Below are 24,402 nucleotides of genomic sequence, written 5' to 3'. Positions count from 1 at the left end.
ATTCCAGCAGTTCTTTACTGTTCCATCAAATGCCTTTGTTTATCTCTACAGTGATGTGAGCTGCTTCAAAAAGCTCCTAAAACTGCAATGGCACATGGTAGAGTGCATACCTCCACCAGGCTAAACAGTTTTTGTATCCCATTTATAGGCCGGATCTGCATCCTGGCATTAACCGAAATCTAATTGGGTTGTTCTTGTGACCCACCCAACTCATCCACAAAGGTTTACCATAATCTGTCTACAACTTTTTGAAATATTGTGCTATATACAGTCACCTGCAAAAGTATTGACCCCCTACCAATAATGCCACATTTAGATGAATTACGAATTATGTTGAAACAATTTTTCCAAATGGACTTTTTTTATTAATCACTGAAGAGATCAAACAAAACACTGTTCGAGTTGAAGGAGGAGGTTACATGTCAGGAATACCTGCAAAAAACATGTACAAATCAAAATTCACTGGATGTAAAATATTTCACTCCTTAGGTCAGTACTTGGTGGAAGCACCTTTTGAGGCAATGACTACTCCGAATCTTTTTGGGTTGGTCTCTACCAGATTTGCACACAAAGTGAGATGATGAAATATTTGCCCATTCTTCATGTGAAAATTGTTTTATCTCTGTCAAGTTTTATAGGGATCGTTGATAGACTGCAATCTTCAAATCTCACCATAAATGTTCATTTGCGTTTAAGTCAGGACTTTGACTGAACCACTCAACAACATTTATTTCCTTCTTATCCAACCACTCCAGTGTGTCTTTAGCTTTGTGTTTTGGATCATTGTTCTGCTGAAATGTGAATCTCCTACCCAGTTTCAGATTCATGGCTGGCTTAAGCAGGTTTTCATGAAGGAGCCTGTAATTTGCACCATCCTTTATCCCTTCTCTCCTGACAATCTTGCCAGTCCTGTTGATGAAAAGCAGCCTCAATCACATGATGCTGCCACTACCATGCTTGACAGTAGGGATGGTGCTGACTGGGTGATGTGCAGTGTTAGCCTTGCACCAGAAGTAACACTTTGAATTTAGACCAAAATGTTACATTTTTGTCTCATCTGACCACAAAACATTTCTCCACATTCCTGCAGTATCATTTAGACACTTTTTTTGCAAACTTCATGCGAGTGTTTAGATGCATCTTTTTCAGTGATGGCTTCTTTCTAGCCACCTGTCTGTTGAGGCCAGCTTTGTGAAGGGAACGAGATATTTTTGAGTATGGGTGGTATGATACGTTTTCCATTTCTTAATGATGGATTTCACAATAATCAAAGGGATAATGAGTGATGTGACTGTGAAATCTTATTATAATCCTCTCTTGAACGGATTTTCTCCACCACTTTGTCTGACTTCTTTGGAAAGCTCCTTGGTCTTCATGTTTGCCATGTTGGTTGACCAAATGAGTTTCACCTTAAAACTCCTTAGATAAGTCGAGGAGCTTAATTTTTAGTCAAACCACTGATTACATACAGATGAAGCCTCTTACACTTATTTTGTAACCTTTCAAACAAATAATTTGCTCCTAAAGTGATTAAGGGTTAATTCAGGAAAGGGTTTGAATACTTGTGCAACTGAGAATCATCCAGGTCTTCAAAACGGCTGTTCACCACCATTTCTTGACTTCCCACAGACAAAGCCATGATCTTTTCTACCCCTGTTACTCCACCTCCAAATTCCCTGCTTTCCTTCCGGAAAGTCCCTGTAGTGTCCATCTTGTTTACCCCGTGTACCCCCACCCCATCCCTCATCCTTCCACAGATCTAATGTCTCTGCTCCCTACTGTTTTGTGCTTCCCACTCCCACCCCTCTTGGCTCCTGCTCCCTTTGTTATACTGTCGTGGCCAAAAATATTGGCACCCCCTCGCACTGACACATCCACTTTTTTCAAATGACTCACAATTTTCTCTCAAAATAAGTTGAAATTGACAAAAGTATTTGGTCTCCACAATTCTTGATTTCACTGTTAATATTACAGAACCTTTGTTTTTGATTCAGAACTTAATATATCCTTTTAAATCAGAAAATATAAAGAAATGGCATTGACAAAATTATTGACAACCTCAACATTCTTGCAGAAGGATTTTGGCTTGTTCAGGCGTTTTAGTAGCACAGCCTTTGGACAAAATAACTGCAGTCAAGCACTTCCTATAGCAATGAATGAGCTTCCTACACCTCTCTACTGGCAGTTTGTCCCACTCTCCTTGTGCAAATTGCTCCAGTTCTCCCAGATTTGAAGAATGCCTTCTCCCAACTGCTGTTTTCAGATCTCCCCACAAGTGTTCAATGGGATTTAGATCTGGATTCATTGCTGGCCACTTCAGAACCGTCCAGCATTTTTGTTTTTTTCTTGAACCATTCATGGGTGCTTTTTGAAGTGTTTGGGGTCATTGTCATGCTGCAAGACCAATGACCTTCGACCACTCCAGTGTGGCTTTAGACCAGGAGACCCAGCTTTATGACACTGGGCTGAACATTGAGCTCCAAAATGCTTTGGTAATCTGATTTCATGATGCCATGCACACATTCAAGGCACCCAGTGCCAGAGACAGCACAGTAACCCCAAAACATCACTGAACCTCCCCCATGTTTGACTTTAGGGAAGGTGTTTTTCTTTGAAGGCTTCATTTTGTTTTCTGTAAACATAGAGATGATGTGCTTGACCGAAAATCTCTAATTTGGTCTCATCTGTCCACAGGACATTCTTCCAGAAGGATTGTGGCTTGTTCAGGTGTGTTTTGGCAAACTCGAGTCGGGCTTTTTTATGTCTCTCTCTCAGCAGTGGGGTCCTCCTGGGTCTCCTACCATAGAACCCCCTTTCATTGAGTTGGCGACGGATGGTACGAGTTGAAACTGTTGAACCTTGTGTCTGAAGGTTAACTTGATTCTGTTTGGCAGTTGATCGAGGTGATTTCTTCACCATTCGAACAATCCTTCGCTGCAATCGTCGATCAAGTTTTCTCTTGTGGCCACGTCCAGGGAGGTTGGCTACAGTGTCATGATGGGCCTTAAATTTCTTGATAACATTGCGTATGGTGGACACAGGAATAGCAAGGTCTCTGGAGATGGACTTGTTGCCTTGAGAATGTCCATGCTTGGCTACAATCTTGTGTCTGACCTCAGACAATTCTCTGGTTTTCTTTCTTTTCTCTATGTTCATTGTGGTACACACAGTGACACAAAACAGCAGAATGACTCCTTTTCTCTATTCAAACTGGTTGAATGAGTGATTTTTATATTGTAGGTACCTGCAACTCACCACAGGTCAGTTCAATTCCAAAGTAAAGGAGAATCACCTGCTTGAAATCTAATTATTTCTAACAACTTCTAAAAGGTGCCAACAATATTGTTCGGGCCATTTTAGGATTTCTGTGTGGAATAAGCTAAGATTTAGTAATTTTTTTTCAGCTTTTTTTGTTTTGTTCCACTGCAAACCAAAGAAATACATATGTGGATACCAAAAGAGTTTTTAATTTCAACAATTTTCTGGAAGAAATGGTACATTATTTGAAAAAAAGTGCAAGGATGACAATATTTTCGCCACGACAGTATGTTCTGTGTTAGCTCTTACACGAGTCATGGCAATGTGTACAAATAAATAAATGATTTTCTCTGTTAATCTAACTTATTCACATATTAATCTGCATTTTTTTTTTAGCTTTTTCATTTTGGAGTAATTTGGGAAGTCTCTATATATAAACTTTGATTTGAAAGCATCATGAAATAAGCTCAGGTGCCATCAAAATGTGAAAACTTTGGAGGGGGTGAATACTTTTGAAGGCCACCGTATTGTTTATGGCCCTCTGTCTCGCACGACATAATTTATTTATTCCTTCCTCCCGACCCACTTTATCCACTTGACCCCTATAAAATCAAAAGGAATACACTAACTCGACCAATCTTTACTTGCTTTTGTCCATAGGTGTTTTATGATATTTTATGCCAGCTCTTGTTTGGTTCAGTTTAAATATAACGCTTCACCTGACCACAAACCTTAATTTTGGGACCAGTTTTCACTTTTGACTCATGTGAAGTTGAAAGGAAGACACCAGGCCAATAGCCACATAATATTTATGTATTTTCCTTATGGGCTGGTATGTTGGTGCCAGATCTTGTCTGCATTGGTTAAAATAGAAAGACTTGGTATGGTAAAATCTGTATTTCATGACCAGTTGTGACTTTTACCCCTATAAAATCAAAAAGAAGGCATTAGACCACTGTTTACCTGCTTTAGTCAGTAAGGGGAAGGGGAGGGTTGGTAGGGTGTCATTTTGCTCATTCATTTCTGAATTGGTTTGAAATACAGAGGCATGGCACGATAAAAACCTCAATTGTGTAACTGATTATGACCTTTCACCCCTATATAAATATGGAAAACAACTCTAATCTGAAAACAAATTGTGCACATGTTTGATCAATCGATCAATGAAGCACATGTTTGATTTTAAACCTTGGGTCACAAAATCACAGGAAATGCACAGATTGTAACACCAACCAGATCTTGAACTTGATGAATGCAATGATTTGCACTCTACCCACAAGAATGGATTTTTCTTCACCAAGCTCAGACAGCCCATGAACAATCAAAAATCCTACATAGCTTATGCATATTCGGAATAATCCATTATCCATCAACGTATCAATCACTTTCCATTTTGATTTAATTTTATTATACAACCTTGACTATTGTTTATCATACTATCTCTCTCATCCTCTATCTCTTGTTCAGGGCTGTCTCTCAAAGAAGAAATTGCATCCTTTCGACAGCAGTTGCTTGAGAGTCAACAGGAGACAGCGGTGGAGCGCATCCGAGCAGAGGAGCTTTGGGACTCCCTGCAGGCTGTCCATGCGGAGGCTCGTCGGGAGACCGAGCAAAGAAAGGCTGAGGAAGCGCAACGGGTAGCAGGGAAGCACAGCTGCGAGACGGATGCTGAATGCATACATCAGGGTGAGCTTGTAGGTTAATTTAGTGAAGAGTTTAGCTAACTGACATCGTTTTGATATTCCCTGCAGGTCACATTCCAGCTGCAGCCAAACCCCAATCCCCTCCACCTGCAACCATGAAGGAATGGGTCATGTGCCAGATAAATCACCAATGTCAGTCATTTTCTATATAATTTCTAGTCACTGACACGTTCCTCCTGGTGCTGGGTGAGTTTTCTTATGTCATTGGAATAGAATATTGTTTTATAGGGAAAACCTTTTGACTTCCTCTTGTATGGTTTAAAATATATATTGTTGCGGATTCGTGCCCGCCGGCGTGCGGGCGGCCACGTAACTCGAATCGCGGCACGTCGCCCACCGGACGGACAATCCCGTCGTGACCCTCTCGGACTAACGCCGGGAACTAGTCACGGGTGGGCCTTTCGGCCTCACCACGATCGTGCCAATCGGCCCCCCGCGTGGGATAGGGTTGTTCGCCAAATTCGACCTACCTAAGTACCCACACGGAGGGTAGACCGGGCGATCGCACCTCGCCGCAGGTCGACTTCGGACAAGGGCCACTTTAAGCGACCCGTTCCGTACTATCGGGATAACCGAGCGGTGTTATCGTCAACCTCGACGGTTCCGATTAATTATCGGGCGTATTTAGCCCACGACCAACCCTTTACGTGAAGTAAGATGGAGATTCAATTAAAGAAAAGACGAAGTGAAACGGGAAAGACAGTTCAACATAAGGCACATTTATTCCGCGGCAAACGGAAAGCACACATATACAATTACAACAATTATGCACCAAAAGCAAATGTAAAAGTAACACAACAATTATGCGCAAAAAGCAAATGCAACAAAAGGGACACAATGCAGATCTACCACCGACTACGTGAGCACACGGCAACACTTACACAGTTTTACTTCACAGACGGCGCCGACAACACATATACTCCAAAGCAAAAGAAAAAGGAAGAGGCCACCCTCAACTACAAGGGGGCAGACGGGCCTGGGGCCGAGACCGCGTCGAGCCTACCCGTCTGGTGATGAGCCGCAAAATGGCGGCGGCGCCCCGACTCCGCGGGCCTCGCTGGCACTGCCTGGAATGGGGTGGGAACGGGGCCCCCATCTCACACTATCTCAGCGCGGGGGGAAACAGGAGGGGGGGGTTTGTTGATGCTCGGGGGAAAGAGGATATCTGGCTGGCTTGGGTCCCGCGACGAGCGACTCCACTGCGACCTCGACCGCGTTCCCGGCCTCCCCTCTCCGCAGCTCCCCGACTCTGACACGAGCGCAGACCTCCACAAAGCTCCTTGGCTTCTCCAGACTCTCCGGACCCCGACAGACACTCTCTCGACTGATTTCGCCGCCGCCACAACTCTCCAACTCTTCCCTCGATTCGCCCCGCGCTCGGCGCTTTATAGTGCGACAGGAGAAACCATATGCAGATTTTTGGATCAGGATCGGCTCGGGGGCGGAGGCACGCTCGCCCATTGGACAGAGGAAAAGTGGGCGTGAATCATTCCTGATCCTCGAATCTGCATATATCGATTATACTCCGACGCGCCTGGAGGCGGGGCCAAATCGCCCCACGCTCGCTGATAGGACGGAACAGAAGTGGGCGTGAATCATTCTTGATCCGATTTCTCGGAAAGGCCGCTTTTTGCACCCGCTGCTCGGTGCGCGCCCTGTACGAGTCCAGGATCGGTGCCCACAAGCGGCGCGGGAATGGCGGTGATGCGATGGTTGCGAGAGCGAGATGTGACGGTAAAGGTCGTGGCTGTTGGCGTTGTTGTTGTGAAGCGGCGTTGCGGTTGGTGGTTGTTGTGTGATGGCTGTTGAGACGTGGTTGGCTCAAAATAAAGATAGAACAGAAAAACGGCTATCTTGAAGGGTCGCAGCCCGAATGAATGACATTTATTCCCTCTAAACAACGGGTTTGGGCTAACTACACATATACTTACAGATATCTCACCTATGGTGGTTTGCGAATTTCCTCAACCACAACAATATATATCGTTTTAAGCATATAGCTTTCACATCATTTGGAATGGCCATTTCCCAGCTCCAAATGGTACCAAATGGTGAGATGGTACCAAATGGTGAGATTTGGTTGCATAATTTTCCATGTTTGCACATAATTCCTGTTGGATTATTTAAAAAAAAAAATTTCAAAACTAACAATCGTAACTACTTTTGGTAATCATCAGCAGTTGAGATTCTCAGGCACATCAATAATTGAATATACTGTACTCTGCCTCAGAGGTGGCTGATGCCTTGAGGACTATGCGGGAGACGCAGTTGGAGTTGGAAGCTGTCAAAAGAGAGAACCAGCACCTCCAGTCGGTGCTATACCAAAGGGACCAAGAGCTGGCAGGTCTGCGAGCATTGACAAGGTAAAGTGGTAAAGCTTGAATATTTGGATTGTAATTTTTATGCGAGTGCTTGTAGTGTGTATTTTAATGTGGCAAAAGAATGTTCAATTGATACTGCCATATGCTCCATTTCAACTCATTACATCACCGAGTTTAACCAGAATCAACTCCTTAGATGTGAGGGATCTCTGAGTTGCTCCCAGGACATCGATTGGTTATCTCTGTGCACAACTGACAATATGAGCAAAACTGACAGGGCCTAATCAATAACAACAACAAGAATCACACTCTGTGGTGGAATGGTTAGAGTGTCTGCTTTGAGTCTATGTCGATGGTTAGAACCATACGTGTGCTGCTGCTTTACTTGATGCTCAGCATTTAAAAAGTATCGAGCACAGACAAGCAACCATAGGTTGGTAATACTAGCACAGGCTTTGATGGGTCTAATGGCCTCTCCTGCATCAAAGTTCCTTGTAAGGGAAATCATATTATAATGATAAAGGTCAAGGAGAGAATTATCAGATGGGCTGATGATAAACTACTAAGGTTCCACAACAACAAAGTCCAATCTGTTTTGAGTGTTGATTGGTCTTTGTAAATCACGCAAATTCGACCACATGCTCTATTTAAATGTCATTATAAAGTTTTTTACCGAACAAAGCAAAAGTATGTGAGTTCTCACCATAAATCGTGAGGTTCAGGTGTGTAAGCCTATATTCCATGATTGATCTTTGATGTGCTTCAGCATTCAAGGCCTCGTCAGCAAGACCAGACTCGCATGACAATTTGTTGACAGACTATGTATTCTTAAAAAGTCCCATCCCCTATTAATCACTACAGGAAACAGCCGCTTGCTTCAACTACCTGTTGCGATCACAGATGATTAACACATAATTTGCAACAGACAGTAGTCACTGCATTCCCAGGATATCAACACCTCATTTGTGATGAGATACGAGAAGGATTTTCACCTACTCCATGTATGTCTTATGGAGGTGAGTACAGTTTTAAAATACAAAAACTGGGAAAACGAAACGTGAGCAATTGGTAGACGAAAGACTTTGGCTCTTTGGATTAAAAGGTACAGAGACATGACAGAAGTACAAAGACACCTTAAATTTCTTCATTTCATCTGTATAACGCAGTTTTACTCAGTGATTTGAACTAATATTTCACTATTTCTTTTCAGAAACGAGTTCCTGTGTTTTGTATAACAATTAACGACTAGCCAAACCTGCCCTCCGTGCAAAGTTTCTAAAGTGAAGGTTCATTAGAACGTCAATATATCCAGTGTTCACAGTGTGATTTATAGAATTTCTTTATATACAATGTTTCTTGTTACATTTTTGTGTCAAATGCACCTTCTGAGGTAGTCAGCATATGCAGAAGAGGGTTTTACATTGCAGACACTGTTTTCTAAGAGTGGCATTACGACTCTCAGCGGTGACGGTCTGTCGACGACAGACATGATGACCTCAGCGAATGACCGATGATGTCATGACGTCATTACGCCTCTCAGCGGTGATGTCACATGTCACCATGTGAACGAATGTAAAAATTAGAAAACCGCCAAAAATTCCCAAACCTGTCCGTCTGGCACAATCTCACATAGCCCATGCTGTACATTAGACCACAGAGCACCCGCATGCCGAAAGTGGTGACAATCCGTCTGGCAGTTTCGGAGGAGATACGTCCACAAAATATGGCTTAGCTTATTAATATAATAAAATGCCTCAAACCCAGGGAGCACACAAACTTTCTGATTTTCAAAGAGAACAAATTGTTCGCCATTCGGAAGGTGGAATCGGCCAGCGTCAGATAGCTCAGAACCTTGACATTCCGCTTTCTTCGGTCAATCAGGTGATTGTGCAATCCACCAGCAAAGGCAAGGAATCCACAGCTTCCCATTCTGGTCAATCTGGGCCTTCAGAAAGTTGTCTTCGAGCTGTCAAGCGGTCCATTGAGAAAACTCCCCATTGCAAGGCAGAAGATGTTGCAGAGGAGGTATAAGTTAGCTCAAGAACTGCCGTGCAGTACCTTCATCAACTGGGCTACTATGGGAGACCAGCCAACATTCAAAGGAGAAAGAAGTGGGCTGACAAGATGGCCAACAGACCCTTGGAGTTTTGGCAAACTGTCATTTTTTTCAGATGAGTCCCAATTTACTCAATTTCCTGACAGTGGACATGTATGGGGCTGGAGACTTCCCAGTCAAGAGTTCTCTTTGAACTGATTGCAGCCAACTGTCAAACACGGTGGTTTTTTTTGTGATGGTGTGGGGAGCAATCTGGAGCACTGGTCGGTCGGTCAGAGCTTGTGGAGTGTGTTGGCAACATCAACACTACGATATGCATTTCTATCCTTGAAGATGGATTTCTCCCCCTCTTCTCCACTGGTCAGATGGTCAAAAAACAACTCTCTCTTCATGGAAGATGGAGTTCCATGCCACACTGCAAAAAGACCAAAGAATGGCAGGACAGAAATGGGATCAAGCAACTTCCATGGCTAAGTCGGTCTCTTGACATGAATCCCATTGAACACTTCTGGGCCAAATTGGATCGAGCTGTGTGGAAAAAGTCCAGGAAATCAACATCATGGGCAGAATTGCTCAACCTTTTGCATGAAGCCTGGGCAGAAATCCCACAAGAGAAAATTTCAGAACTCGGTTCTATGCCTGAAAGAGTAAAAGCATTGAAATCTGCAAATGGCATCAACAAAATATTTGTGTATGTATTAAAATGGATCAAATGTTCAATAAATAAATTAATTTTAAATTATCGTGTCTATTTACTTCTGTCATGTCTCTGTACATATAAGTAGTCCCGTTTAGATTAACACCCAGTAAAACAAATTTTGATGAGCTGAAAACCATATTTTACTTACTTGTCCCATTAACTTGAATTTGAATTATGAACAGCATTTGAGTGAAGAGTATTTTGGTCTCCCTGTTTGTCTCTCGTGTCTGGTTCCTTTTCATTTGATAGCATTCCTTTGTGTCGATGTGGTTGTGTTGAACTGCATTCTGCTGCTGTACTCCATATACACCTTTGCCTGGATATCTTTGCACCCTTGTTCTCAGTGGTAGACTCAGTTTTCATTGCAAAACCACTTAACCGAAATTTCAACATTGCTCCTCTTTCTCTATAACATTGCTGACAAGTAAATCTTTTGCAATCTCATTTTGCACATTGTTCTCAATTTTGCGGCTATTTTACATGTACTGCAGTCTGGCCATGTCTCATTCCATATTTTTGGGGTAGTAAAACACCGCACTCGACATTGACTGTCCATCTCTCAATAATTATTTTATTGTACTTTGTAGCAGTAAATGTTGACCTTTTGAAGGGGAGTGGGATTTGAAATTGTCATAATAATGCAAAATGTCAGGAAATGGGACAATTCCATTCTGTAACACAATCCATTAACTTTGTAGTCTACTTTCAATTTCTGAAAAAGTGCAAATTTTCACAATAGATCAATTTTTGTGCATTTTGCGCAACAACGGGGAAGCGAGAATCTAACAACACATGAATATATTTGCCTTTTTAAAGGGAGATTAAAGTACTAAATCTTACAAAGAATGTTTGTGCTGTCCGCATACATTTGCCAGTCAAACCATAGTTAGTAATTATCAAGCAACATGCTTTTTTGGTCGGTGGATGGATTGGCACTTATGTATCCCCGTGTTTTCCCGAACTCTTTTATAAATTTATGTTTGAAAGATTGTGAAAAATTACAGAAAGAACTTTGGATTTTTCAAGTTTTAGATTGCAAGTATTATGAGCTGCTCCTCTATTTCTTCTCCCAGTTCTATGACAATGAATGCATACATTTCCCAGTCACATCATTTATCCCCTTAAGTTTTCTTCCCAAATATGACACACTCTAACCTGAATAAAATTATCTTTCTGTCTGAATATAATTTTGTTCTTTCTCAACAATAACAGTTTTGTGAATAATTTTATATCATTCGCAAGTCTTTTCACAAATTGTATTCCTGCATCTCTTCCTCTGTTTCATTCTTTATTTCCATATACATCACAGGCTGAGGATTTTATTTTGTAATAAAATCTGTAGGAAGGTTGTTTCTGATTATAGGGAGTTTCTGGTTTTGGAGAGAATGTTTATAAGAAAGTCTTTTCTGGAATACATTCAAAGGCCATGTATATTACAAATGGATGCTTCATTTCCTGAAAGTTTTTGATCATGCATTTCTGGTATTTTTAGGAATTTCATTGTGGATACAATATTCTTATCTTTTTTGATTACCTCTGTCACCGAAGGTGGAAGGAGGGGAGGTAATGTTTTCACTCCTTTCTGTCTGTTACTTGTAAAATCGAAGATTTTTCAAGTTTATTAGCATGGATCGGCTCGCTCCGCTCACTTCTCCACACATCGTCGTTGAGATTGATATCAGATATTTGCTGTGTTGGATGATTTACACCAATCATCATACAAACATTTATTTTCAACAAATTTATTTGTTATATTGGTGATTTTATATTTATTTGAAATTTAATTTGTGATATAAGAAGGTCTAAGTTGTCAAGGGTCTCATCATCATCATCATCATTTTATGGCCACTTAAAATTCTGAATGTTTAATCTGCTTCAATGCAGCAGGAGACTTCATCATAAAGACCTTTGGGTCTTTTTTTTGGGAGTTTTTTTTTCAGATTCTTTTTTGGGTCTTCAGTGACTTTGTCTGAAGGGTGTAAGGGGTCTAAATGGTATTAAGGTCTAAGGGGATCTTGGTCGTCTTTTGGGTCTTCAGGGACCTTTTGGGTTTTCGGTGACTTATGAGTCTTCAGGGTATTTCGGGTCTTCTGGGTATTTAAGGGTCTTTGGGGTCTTTTGCATCTTAAGGGTCCTCATGGTCTTAGAGGGGTCTTCAAAGGTCTAAGGGGTCTCAGCAGTCTAAAGGGTCGAAAGGTAAATTCCAATAGTACGTAAATAAATAATAGACATATAGTCACATGGCTGGATGGAGGGATGGACTTGCACTGAGACTGAGCTCTTTTTGGTCAGTCGATTGTTATTATGTCTGTTTGTTTGTCAATCGCCTTCAGCTCACAATTCCAAACTGATCGTCATGAAACTTTACAAAGTTGTAGAGGTAGTCTCAACTGAGAAGCCCATTGACTTTGAGGTCAAAGGTCATCTCGAGGTGCAATTGCTAAAATCGTAATTTTTCATTAGATTGACTTGAAAATTAAACAGCAATTGCAGAGTGCATCAATGAGGTCAAAATGTTAATGGTCAACTGAAGGTCAAACTTCTAAAATCATCAAATTTCATCTGAAAATTCATCAATTTTCATCTGATTAACCTGAAAATTAAGCAGCAATTGCATAGTCTCACTGAATTTGGAAACCAATTATTTTTGAGGTCAAAGGTCAACTCAAGGTCAAACTTCTAAAGTCATCTATTTCAATCTGAAAAATAATCTGTTTTCATCCGATTGACCTGGGCTTTGAGTAACGTCAATTTTAATCTGAATGAAATTGACAATTCGATGTATCCATGGCAACCTTTGGCGAGGCTGTGGGGGTTGGATTTTGCAAGTATCATGCTCTGCACGACATCTTTTTCTTGTTGTTTGTGTGTAGGATATCTCAAAGTTGGAGACGGATTGGATGAAATTTGGTGGACATGTTGGGTGTGTGACAAGGACGAACTGAATAGAGTTTGGTGAAGATCTGGATCCGGATCCGGCTCCTAGAATTTTTTAAGTGATTCTTTACCATTGATAGATATGGCCAAAAACTATATATATATATATATATATATATATATATATATATATATATATATATATATATATATGTCACGGTATCTCAAAAAGTGGTGGACGGATTCAGACGAAACTTGGACACATTTGGTGTGTGACAAGGAAGAACTGATTCAATTTTGGTGAAGATCCGAATCCGGATCTGATAATTTTTAAAGTGATTCCTCACCATTGAGCGATCCGGCTAAACTGATATATAGCACGATATCTCACAAAGTGGTGGACAGGTTGGGTGTGTGACAAGGGCGAATTGATTAGATTTTAGTGAAGATTCGAATCTGGATACAAGAATGATTTAATTCTTAAAGTGATTCTTCACCATTGAGAGATAGGGCCAAAAACGATATATAGCATGATATTTCAAAAATGTGTTGGGGCCCGACATGTTCTCGTGGATCAGGCATTGCGTGGCGGAGGTATGCGCTCTTCCGAGTGCCTTTCTAGTTCAAGAATGTGTTTAAACATCTTCTACAAATGCATATCTTTTGGGTGTTTTTCGTACTTTTATGAGCAAACTATTGATGAAACATTTTTGACTTGAAAAAAAAATCATAAAAGATTTTTGACATGAACTAATCATGAAAGATATAATTACTTTACCTGAATGGTGTTTTGCTACAGGGGAGGTTGTTATTTTGGAACTTCATGAGCCTCCTTTGGACTTAGTGGGGCTCATGGATTTAGTCTCGATTTTCGTGTCTGTACATGCATCCGCAACCATGTCTCGGACTTGTATGGACTGATTTTATTCTCACTTGGCAGAGAGACAACACATGATGGTATACATATGCACATAATTTTGTTTCGCGATGTGGTCAAAGATGGCCAACTGGTGGCCATTTTGTTAATTAAATGTATCCCCAACCATTTTTCAGATATGCAGGGTCTGATTTTGTTCAAACTTGGCACAAGCACAGTACATGATGGCATACACGTGCACCTCACTTTATTTTGCGATCTCATCGAAGATGGCCAACTGGTAGACTGGCGGCCATTTTATTTGTTCATAAATATGGACGAGCCCTTTAATTCCGTACAGCAAAATTACTAAACCAACGGGGGCTATGACATTTTGTCTTTTTTGTTTGTTTGTTTTATCTATTTTTTTTATGTGGAATATTTTTTTAACAATCACTAATTTAGATTTAATAAAATTCTAAAATATTTTAGGTGTAGTACAGCACGTTTTTCACGAACCATCCAGTAATATCCCACTTCACGCTGTCCCATGAAACCCCGATTTGTTACCGAGCTCTTTGTCCTGAAGAAAATTTTACACAAAAAAAAAAAAGAGGAAAAATCCATAACACACAGCACTCGCCAAGTAAACACGCACCCGCCACCATTGTTTGTATTGTATGCAAATGCTCTGAGCCAATCAGTGCTGTTTACTCTGCCTTCGTTTTGCATCAGGATGAGCCGCTTTTCACCTTGTCTCCCACTGTTGACATGTAGGAGGAGCAGAGCAGAAGTGATGGCAATTATTATTTTTTATTGCTGTTTGTACATATTTTGTGTTTTTGGTTCTACTTACTGATATTGTAATAAACCATTTTTTTAATTTCTAAAATAATGTTTACCATCTGTATTATCATTATTAGCACGATTACCAATATGTCAATGAAGCCCTCCTATACTGCTCAAGCATAACAAATAACGCTGTTAGGAATGCATCTCCATATAAACAATTGTATAATGACCCCATTTAAGCGCATTTTCGATTCATGCTCACTCCTGGAATGCATACTGAGCGCGAAGTGAGCTATTACTGTATATACCGTACATGAATCTTATATTAATTTTCGGGTCATCTTTTTCACTCTATTAATGTATAATATTAACTCCAAGATATTACAACCTCTGTTGTGCTTCAATATCAGCAAGTTTTGTGATTGGCCGAATCATAAACAATGGGAACAAATTAATGGGGGAAAATGTTTGCATGAAGCTTTCTTCTTTGAGGAGCAAAAGACAAAAGTTGATGCCAAAAACGTCTTTCTCACTGTTTCTCATGGCCATAAACTTCCATTTTTTCAACTCATGTTTGAGAAAATAAATTGTTCCCTTCTCTGTCTCCGCAGGTGTTCACTCGTCTATCTATATATTACTAAAACTCTCATCCTGTATGTATGTATAGTGGGGCAACTTAGCTAAATATAGCATAACAATTGTGCATTTTGTGAGGAAAGCACCAGATTTGGCACACTAGTAGCCTATCATATGATGAACAGATTTGGATATTAGGCCATCTCAAATTCAGCCGCTGATGGCTGTTGGCAGCCATTTTCCACTGCCATCAAAAAATTTGAGATGGCCCAATATCCAAATCTGTTCATAACATGATGGGCTACTAGTGTGCCAAATTTGGTGCTTTCCTCACAAAATGCACAATTGTTATGCTAAGTTGCCCCACTTGTATGTATGTTCCTGAAATACAGCTAAAACGGTACACGATAGCGCAAAAATGTTAGGCCCACCTTACTCACCATTCTCCTGCGGTGTGCTGTGTCAAGTTTCGTTCAAATCGGGCAACGAAAAAGTGATTAAAAAACAATTCCCGATTCAGTCAAGTACTCTTCAGGAGAATTTGATCAATGCAAACAACCTCAACGGTATAGTTTACTGGAGCTATCTTTTTTTTTCTTGAAATGATTTATTTTAAAATGTCAAACATTTAGTCTTGACAAAGAACAATTTATTTTAAGCATAAAATAAATATCACCATTTTGATCTCATACTTCCATGTTCATTAATAAATAATATTTTGCTTAGAAGATTATGCACAATAATTTCTTCGACTTTCTTTTCTCCGTTTTTTTTTCACATTGACGTGCAATATTAAGTTTCGTTCAAATCTGGCAACAACAAAAAAATTATTAAAAAATCAATTCCCGAATCAGTCAAGTACTCTTCTGGAGTATTTGATCAATGCAAACAACCTCCGCTGTAGAGTTCGCTGGAGCTATCTTTTTTTTCTTGAAATGATTTTTTTCATCAACTGCTGTCACAACGAGAACCCAATGGGTTCAACAGGTCGTCTAGTCTTTACTAAAACCAATATTACTTATTTTAAAAAAACCAAGATGTCCTGACCAGAACTCATGTGAAGTTTGGTTATTATATACATATGCTGCAACAACCAATAATAATTAACTTTGTGGTTCAGGCCTTTAGATCCTGTCTATTGTGTTTTCTTCTAGGAACATGCAGTGCAGCATGACTGCATTATTATCCCAACTGAAGCAGAAAAATCACTATTGGGATCCGTCAAGATGTGCAAGATCCACACCAATTGACTCGGACCAGCCACGTCTCACCCCGTTCATCCTCGCAAAGCACGATTTGCTTACCAAGGAGATGACTGTGGGCTCTCACAGGTCTTCCATGATGCCAGGAGTGCATACAGTTGTACAGCCATTGTCAGATGTTATAGATTGCAACAGTAGTTGCACTCTAGTACAAGCAAATGGAAAGGCTTTTGACAAGATGAGCTACCTCCTACCAGCAGGTGTACATCCATTGAAAAATAATGCGGGACATCCTGTTGAGCAAGGAGACTTGGACCACAAAACAGATTGGTTACCTTTGGGTCAGGGATCCTTGGCGGTCGGAGATGATGTTCCAGGATTTGCAGACGTAGCGGTGGAAAGTGTGCCTTCTGAGTTTCGCCAACCTTCCTGGAAAATGCAACACATGACTAATCCGGACACTTGTGAATCCGCGAGCGAGTGCAACGCAATCGGCGTGGTGCAGGAAGACCGATTTAGCACATGTGGTCCCAACTCGAGCTTCTCGGCCATGCTCTGCCCCTCAGATGCAACTTGTAACACAGGTGCCACGGGGATCACGGCCTCGACGTATACATCGCGGGACGATCGTGATTTTCATGCAGGTTTGGCGGCACTCAACGCCGACATTGCTCGTCTGCAAAGCACCCTGTGCCCTAATCCGCAGCAGTGACAAAGGGCCAGCTGGAGCGACGACGTGAATTGCATCCGAAACATTTCAAAGAAACGGTTCGTTATCTACATTGCAACTGCATCAAGTTATACCTTTGCACTTTTGTACTTATCGTCAATTTTCTTTTCGGTAATATTTAGTTTGTACATGTTTTAAATTCCACTTCAAAGTTTTGATATGAAATGGAATAATTTAGTACTTTAAAGAGCATTTTAATGTGTGGTTGTTTGTTTTATTTTTCCACAAGTAAATGAATGCATTGCATTTACTTTGGCATTGTTTCCATCTTTTCATTTCCCCAAGTTTGTGTTGTGCACATAAATGGGGCAGGTTGATTTGGTATCCTTTAAGGTACAAAAGCAAGTCACTGCACTTTTCACACGATGATCAATTGATGCTAAACTGGTGGTTACATATGGTTGTGTTTCAGAATATTTTGAACTTGGGATTATTTGTAAAAGCCTAACCAACTGAGATTTTGTCACATGGGGTCTGGCCTCGTATTTCAAGCATTGCTTAACCATCATGCATTTTGCTATCAGTATGCTTACAATGGTTACATGTCATGGGTAACGTGTTCAGTATTAATCACCCAAGGCCTGTCAGTTATAGTGAAATCATTTAATTAATTATTCTCTTACATTAATTCCCCAAATATAAATCAAACAGCATTCGGTTGAGCGCATACGTCTGCCAAGCTGAAAGGTTTACATGTTGTAATCCCCTGATAAGCTGGATCTGCATCCAGACCTGAACCAAAATCTGATCTACTTGTTCTTTTTCAACTTCCCAACTCATCCAAGTTTTGTCAAAACTCGTCCATAACTTTTTTGAAATAATGTGCGATCCGTCGTTTTTGGCCCCATCTCTCAAGGGCAATCACCTCGGCAAAAATGCTACAGTTAGAAAGATAGTATATGAGAGTTGTACTCTCATTTACTACAGGAAAGGAATGTTATTTTTGCCTGGGGAAGAATTATTTAGAAATTAAGAAATTCTCAAATCAGGATATTAACCAAAATCGAATCAATTTGTCATCACACACCAATCCTATCCACCAAACTTCGTCTATAACTTTTTGAGATGCCATGCTATATATTGTTTTTGGCACTATTTTACAATGGTGAAGAATCGCCATTGACTATTTTTCAAATTCTTGTATCTGGATTTTCACCAAAATCTTATGAATTCATTTTCCTCACACACCTAACCTGTCCACCAAATTTCGTCCGAATGCATCCAAAGCTTTTTTAGATATCCTGCTCAATTACCTCTGCCACCTAAAGTGGCAGAGGTTAAGGGAAAAGTACTCAAGCAGTTACTTCTGTGTCTGTTCTAACTGGCCAAAATAATTTAGTAACACGGTAGTGAGAGCAGTATTATGTAAGCTTGCAGAAGTAATGTTGATACTCTTTCCAAGTATGCTTGCTCTTCTGTTTATCTTGTACAAAGGAAATAACTTTTTTAAACAGAGCTCACTTTATAATAACAAGGCTTTCAGGCTTCAGTAGTTTTGGGATTAGAAGCTTTGTATACCAAGAGGATTGTGGGAATTTAATGTGAACAAGTATGAAGGAGATAAAGGTGATTCAAAGAGTTTTTATGTTGTGTTGAGACTCAGACCGATCAAAGGTAAAAAGTATGAAAATAAAATTTATTTATTTTTAAACTTGGAACAGCTTGCCCAGGGTATCAACAGAATCAAACTGCTTGGAGTGGGGAAGATCTCTATTCAAAATGAAATTGCTACCAATTAGTGTAACTATCCAGTAGGCAAGGCTCAAGTCTGATGAGCACAGAATGCACCTTGCCCATGGGAGGGGAGGCATCATTTGATTGTGAGATCTAATGCCATTCATATTGCAAGTGATGATGGATTGTCAGACTGGTGTGAGGGTGAAATTCCCTTAAACTAACACAAACTATGCTGTATACTACCCAATGTTATCCCAAACACCTTCAACCCAGTGCTATGAAATAGCAGCATTACTAACATCAATTAATTTGTAATGCTGTCATCGAACAAGTTTGTCACCATCAGTCAAAACTACCAAATAACCTTACATTTGCAAATTACCTCATTGCTTAAGGTGCTGTCACACACACCTTGACGATTTAGCCAGCAATGGCAACGTATAAAAATGCATGTAAAACGTTGGCGTACGCTGAAATTGATGTTTTTTTAAAGTTTTGGTCGTATGCATAACATATTAGTAACGGGCACAGAACGTTTCGTTGTCTTATAGATAACTTATACCAACAAATGCTTAGCCTGCTGTCGGCGTTCACAACCTATGCCCAACGATAGTTTAACTTAGGCATAGCGCGCTGCACGTATCGCCGACGAACTTGTGGCGTAGCCTGTTAAAAACCTGCCGCACGCCGATTTAAATTATAACTGCCTGAGAATTGGAAGTGTCAACCACGCAGTCACACCTTGACGTTTTTGCCAGCGTATGCCGACCTATGAAAAATGTGTCTAAAACGCTGGCACATGTCGAATACGGTATGGGTAAGTTGTGTATACGTTAAGAGAACGCTGAAAAACGATGAAGTACGCTGTCTTATTTCATGGTACGTCTAGTAAGTCATCAAATTTCAAGCATGCTGAAAATTTTACGACGTACTCGCCGTATGGCTCAAGTTCTGCTACGCTGGGAATAATTTGTAGGCACGATATGCGATCGTTGACACACGTCGACACAAGTTCCTTGTAAGTTACTCATAAGTCGAAATACGTCGAGGTAATGTTTAGCATACCCAAAACTTATTTTCTCCGTCAAGGCACAATTACTTTTTTTCTCCTTGGCTCCGTGAAGGCATGTGACGAAATATCTGGTTGTTGGTTTTTTATTATTATTTTTTTTTAAGTCTATCACGAATTGTAAAATATATTCAGACATTTGCTTTTAAGTTTGGACGTCGACGTGACAATATCCTCAAACAGAAAATATTCACAGAGGAGGAACGAAGAATAAGACATGAGCAAACTGAAGAGGCAATCGGGACGTGACGTAACGGTACATGACAAAATATCGGAAGTTATTGTTGTTGTTTTTTTTTTTTAACTGCCAATACGCCATTATACGCCATTATACGGGAGCTGTAAATTAGAAACACGTTCAGTAAGTTCTGTGGTCGGCCGGAAGACGTCAATCAAATACGTCTATATGCGTTGGAGGTACGTTACACATAGGTTTAAAGCACGTTACTCATAGGTTAGAAATAAGTTTTGGGTACGCTAAGCATTACCTTGACGTGTTTCGACTTGAGTAACTTACAAGTAACGTGTGTCGACATGTGTCAACGATCGCATAACGTGCCTCAACGTGTGTCAACGATCGTGTAACGTGCCTACAACACGTTACTCATAGGTTATAAATAAGTTTCGGGTACGCTAATCATAACCTCGACATGTTTCGACTTATGAGTAACTTACAAGTAACATGTGTCAACGATCGCATAACGTGCCTACAACTTATGGCCAGCATAGCGGAACGTGTGAGTCATACGCTGGCATACGTCGTAAAATTTCAAGCATGCTAAAATTTGAGGACAACCGCAAAGTACAACGATGAAAGCCAGCGTACTACGACGTATGACAGTGTTTTTCAGCGTGCTCTTAATGTTATCAAAACTTACCCATAACTTATTTGACGTGTGCCAGCACCTTTAGCAATATGGATGATCCATAATTAATTCTCTATTTTGAATATGTAAATAAAACGCTTAGCAATATGGATGATCCATAATTAATTCCCTATTTTGAATATAGAAATACCACTTTGTTAATGTAAATAAAACACTAAAAAAATGGCCATTTATTGCCGTTATAATTTGTGAATATCACATTTCAATAAGAGGTCCTGTGCTCTCAGCACATTTTTATGCCTCCAGTGACAAAGTCGCCGAAGGCGTTATGTTTTCGGGTTGTCCATCCGTGCTAATTTTCTGTTTTCTCTGCAGCCCCTTGTCTGATTGACACCAAATTTTGACCATCGATGCGACTACTCATGTAGAACGTTTCAATGATGATTATTACACCAGAGGTCATGTGGTGTGGTTGTCATGTTGGAAAAAAGGAAAAACTTTGGACCTCTATCTCCAAAACCACTCCATGCCAAAAATTAACACTTGGCACATGGCAAGTACTCCACATGGGAAATGTTTTTATTTTTTTTTTTGATGATGTCATTGCATCATCATCATCGATGTCATCAATGCTTTATGAGATCAGTATGAAAATATTTCAGGGTCATCTAGGGCCAAATTGTATGGGGAAAAAAAATTGATGACTTCATCGATCGCATGGTTCGGCAGAAATATTAATTTTAACATAAGTCTTCAAAAATCTTCTTTTCCAGAATGGCTTGACAGATCGAGAGGAAACTTCACCCACATGTTCCCCAAGCCTTTCGGATACCAGTTTTCATGAATAATTAATAGGCCACAAGGTCTGTAGTCAGGTTCCTTGTGTCCATAATTTGACGTTCATTGGAATTTTTTGGAGTGTTGCTAACCCCAACATTTTTGGAAAGCTTAAACAACATCATAACAGAAAATCCATGTTTCACATTTTTTTCAATGCATATAATGTGGTCAAATAGGTCGTTTTGGGGTAAAAACCTGTTTTTTTTAAATTTCAGCTCTGAAAATTCAAAATTAATCGGAAGCAAGCAACTGATGATGCATAATTGTTAACTAGAGGACAGTTCTTAATATAGAATACATATATCTGTATTTTGAGCAATGGTTGCCATGGAAACGGCTATCATTTTGTCAAATTACCATTTATTTAATGTATTGCTTTCAAATCGTGAAACAAGTAACGCATGAATATGGTGATCAGTGAAATGTACTTAATGTCAAATATGAGTTTGTAGCCAATTGGCATCACTGTCTCTAATGTCACTCATCATTGCCATCGTCGTCATGCTGTTCAATGTTTGAGTCCTCGTCATTCTCACACGAAGTGCTGCACATGCAAAGATCAATGAATGTTAAGTTCTTGGCCCTGCAGGAACATCTCTGTGATGAACATTGTCTTGCACTGGCACCTTCTCATCTCGATAATTGCCTTTGGTGCAGGGAGAATGTCTGTTGTTGTCGGTTTGAGTTGACCACTTGTGTCCTTGTGGAAGCCATTCTTTAATGGATCAAGAAATGTTTGCTGAGAAATTGCTGCTTGACCCCAAACGTATGCCTGGATATGTACCCGCATGATATGCTGCCTCAGAGCACCGACAGTTGGTGGTAACTTGTCATTCTCAGCCATGTTCTTACAGAAGAGATACCACCGAAGTTCAGGGATGCTGGAAATATTGACACCACTTGGACAATAACCTGAACAGACAAATCTTGCGAAAGTTGTGTATAGGTCCTCTGACAGTTCAGCATCCTTACAGAGCATAGCAAAGGCATCTACCATGTTGTCATCGGCCTTCAAGTAGCACTGGAACCACTTTGCCTTACCATGTCGAGCGAACAGCCCAGTATTATTGACACCTGTGAATGCGTGGAAGGCCGGCAATGCCTGGGCTCTCTCCTCACCTAGGGCCTTCCAGATTGGCTCGATTTTGACAATGCTAGATGCCATTGAGATAGATGTGCGTCTTGGCAGGAGATGATAGTTTGCTTTGGCAAGAACCAGAACATCCGTATCAGGTGAGAATATTGTCGGCTCAATATCTCCCGTGTGTTGCTGTGATGCAGCTATTCCTTGCTGGATCATCAATGTATCGGCCTCCTCATGGTTATTCGCCTCAAATTGGAGACCCCCTGTTGCTAGATGTCCCCCCAGATGCCGAAACGACTACCACCTTTGTTGAATCGCGGTTGTATTCTAGAGTTTTCTCTGCCAAGTACTCCATCAGATCAGCCGTGGTTTGATAATGGGACAAAAAGACACATCGTGATGTGTTTGATACTGGTATCATCCTTGACCTGATATTGGACTGGTGCCTTTCCTTGACGTCGTTTGTCTCTGGTTGTGCTCTTGAGGGAATCTTGCTTGTATGTATCAAAAACAAGAATTACATGGTCGAAGCGTCTGGTCAGACTCATCACCCTATCATTGAAACATTCACTGAGGTCCTTCACCGTCACGGCCATTGCTGGTTTCTTGGTCATTTTCTGGACAACTACCATTCCATCCATGACTGCGACCTTCGTGCTAGTACTGCCATCAATTACAGCATCAGCGGGTGCTGGTTCCATGTGTGTGGCATCAAGCTCATCTTCTGGTAAAGACGGTTCCTTGTTGGCAAACTTCTCCAAGTTGTGGATGAGCTTCGACTTGTCGGTGCATGACAGTAAGCTACCGTTTGGTGCAAACAGGGCCCTCGGTGTCACAGTGAATTCAAAGTTGCCAATTGCATCCTTCTGGTCGACGTCCCTGCTGGATCTGGAGAGTACTATCAGTCTACCATACAAATCCTTGGTTTCTTTTAGATCTACTGTCTTGTCCCTGATCTTGATTGCTGGTGTTGGATTGCCAGACATGTACATTCTGTTCTTCTCCTTCTTCACTGGTGCCCATAGGCTGACATCACCATTGATCCGTTTAGCAACAAAATCTTCATAGAGATTCTGTCCCGTTTCATCAATGTTCAGTATCTGTGGTACAAATTCTTCTGGCACATAAGCATGGGTGACCACATTGAAGAGCTGGTTACCCTCAACTTAAAATGGATTTTCATGACTAAGTATGGCAGCCTTGATTCGGTCAATTGTATTGTGTTCACGCTTGACGACACTTGGAGACAGGCCATGGTGCTCAGTGATCTCACTTTCCTTCAGACCAAACTGTCCCTTAAACTCGCAAGACAGGCGTGACAGTTCAGGTGCAGCCAAGAAGAATCGCTGTCTGGCATTTGCATTATTTGATATGCCAATCAGACCAGAGTGAACCTTCAGCAACCTGTTCAGATGTTCAACAGCGTGGTACTCCACATGGGATACAAATGGGATAGTATTCTTGGTGACCGAAATATTGCCTGCTTCGAGCTCCCTCCAGGTCTCTGCATGGCTGGTCTTAATCGCATAAATGTCAGATATGTACCTTGGCCGGAGCCGCTTGTACTTGATTCTGTCCATGGCAAAAAATATCTTGCTGAATTCTTCACCGGCTTGAAGATGAAGGTTTAAGTCGGCATTCCGAGATGCTGCAACAAAATGCATAATTGCCTCTACTATGTGGAGATAGTTCATCATGGCCTTGAACATGGCATTCTTTGAGCGGCTGGCCTCTCATTCCTGAAGTCTCTCAAACAAATTCTCATTGAGGATGACTTGGAGCAGACAGTTACTGGCTTGCTGCACTGATTCAGCTTTCAGTGCTTTGTCATGTT

The 24,402-nt window shown here is 40.8% G+C and overlaps 1 protein-coding gene across 1 annotated transcript in view; it reads left to right on the top strand.

Moving 5' to 3' along the window:
- CCDC14 (coiled-coil domain containing 14) overlaps window positions 1–17,321 on the top strand; it is a 95,689-nt gene extending 78,368 nt beyond the window's left edge. Inside the window, 4 exon segments of the mRNA XM_085875208.1 lie at window positions 4,726–4,944; window positions 7,192–7,324; window positions 16,294–17,035; window positions 17,037–17,321. Of these exon segments, the coding sequence (XP_085731334.1) occupies window positions 4,726–4,944; window positions 7,192–7,324; window positions 16,294–17,035; window positions 17,037–17,081 (1,139 nt within the window). The 3' untranslated portion in view covers window positions 17,082–17,321.
- Window positions 17,322–24,402: the final 7,081 nt, after the last annotated feature.

This window comes from Eptatretus burgeri, chromosome 3 (assembly GCF_056783735.1).
Source record: "Eptatretus burgeri isolate ZD-2024b chromosome 3, Ebu_testis_v1, whole genome shotgun sequence".
NCBI lineage: Eukaryota > Metazoa > Chordata > Myxini > Myxiniformes > Myxinidae > Eptatretus > Eptatretus burgeri.
Note: the sequence above shows the minus strand (reverse complement) of the source record. Positions and strands in the feature narration are given on the sequence as shown.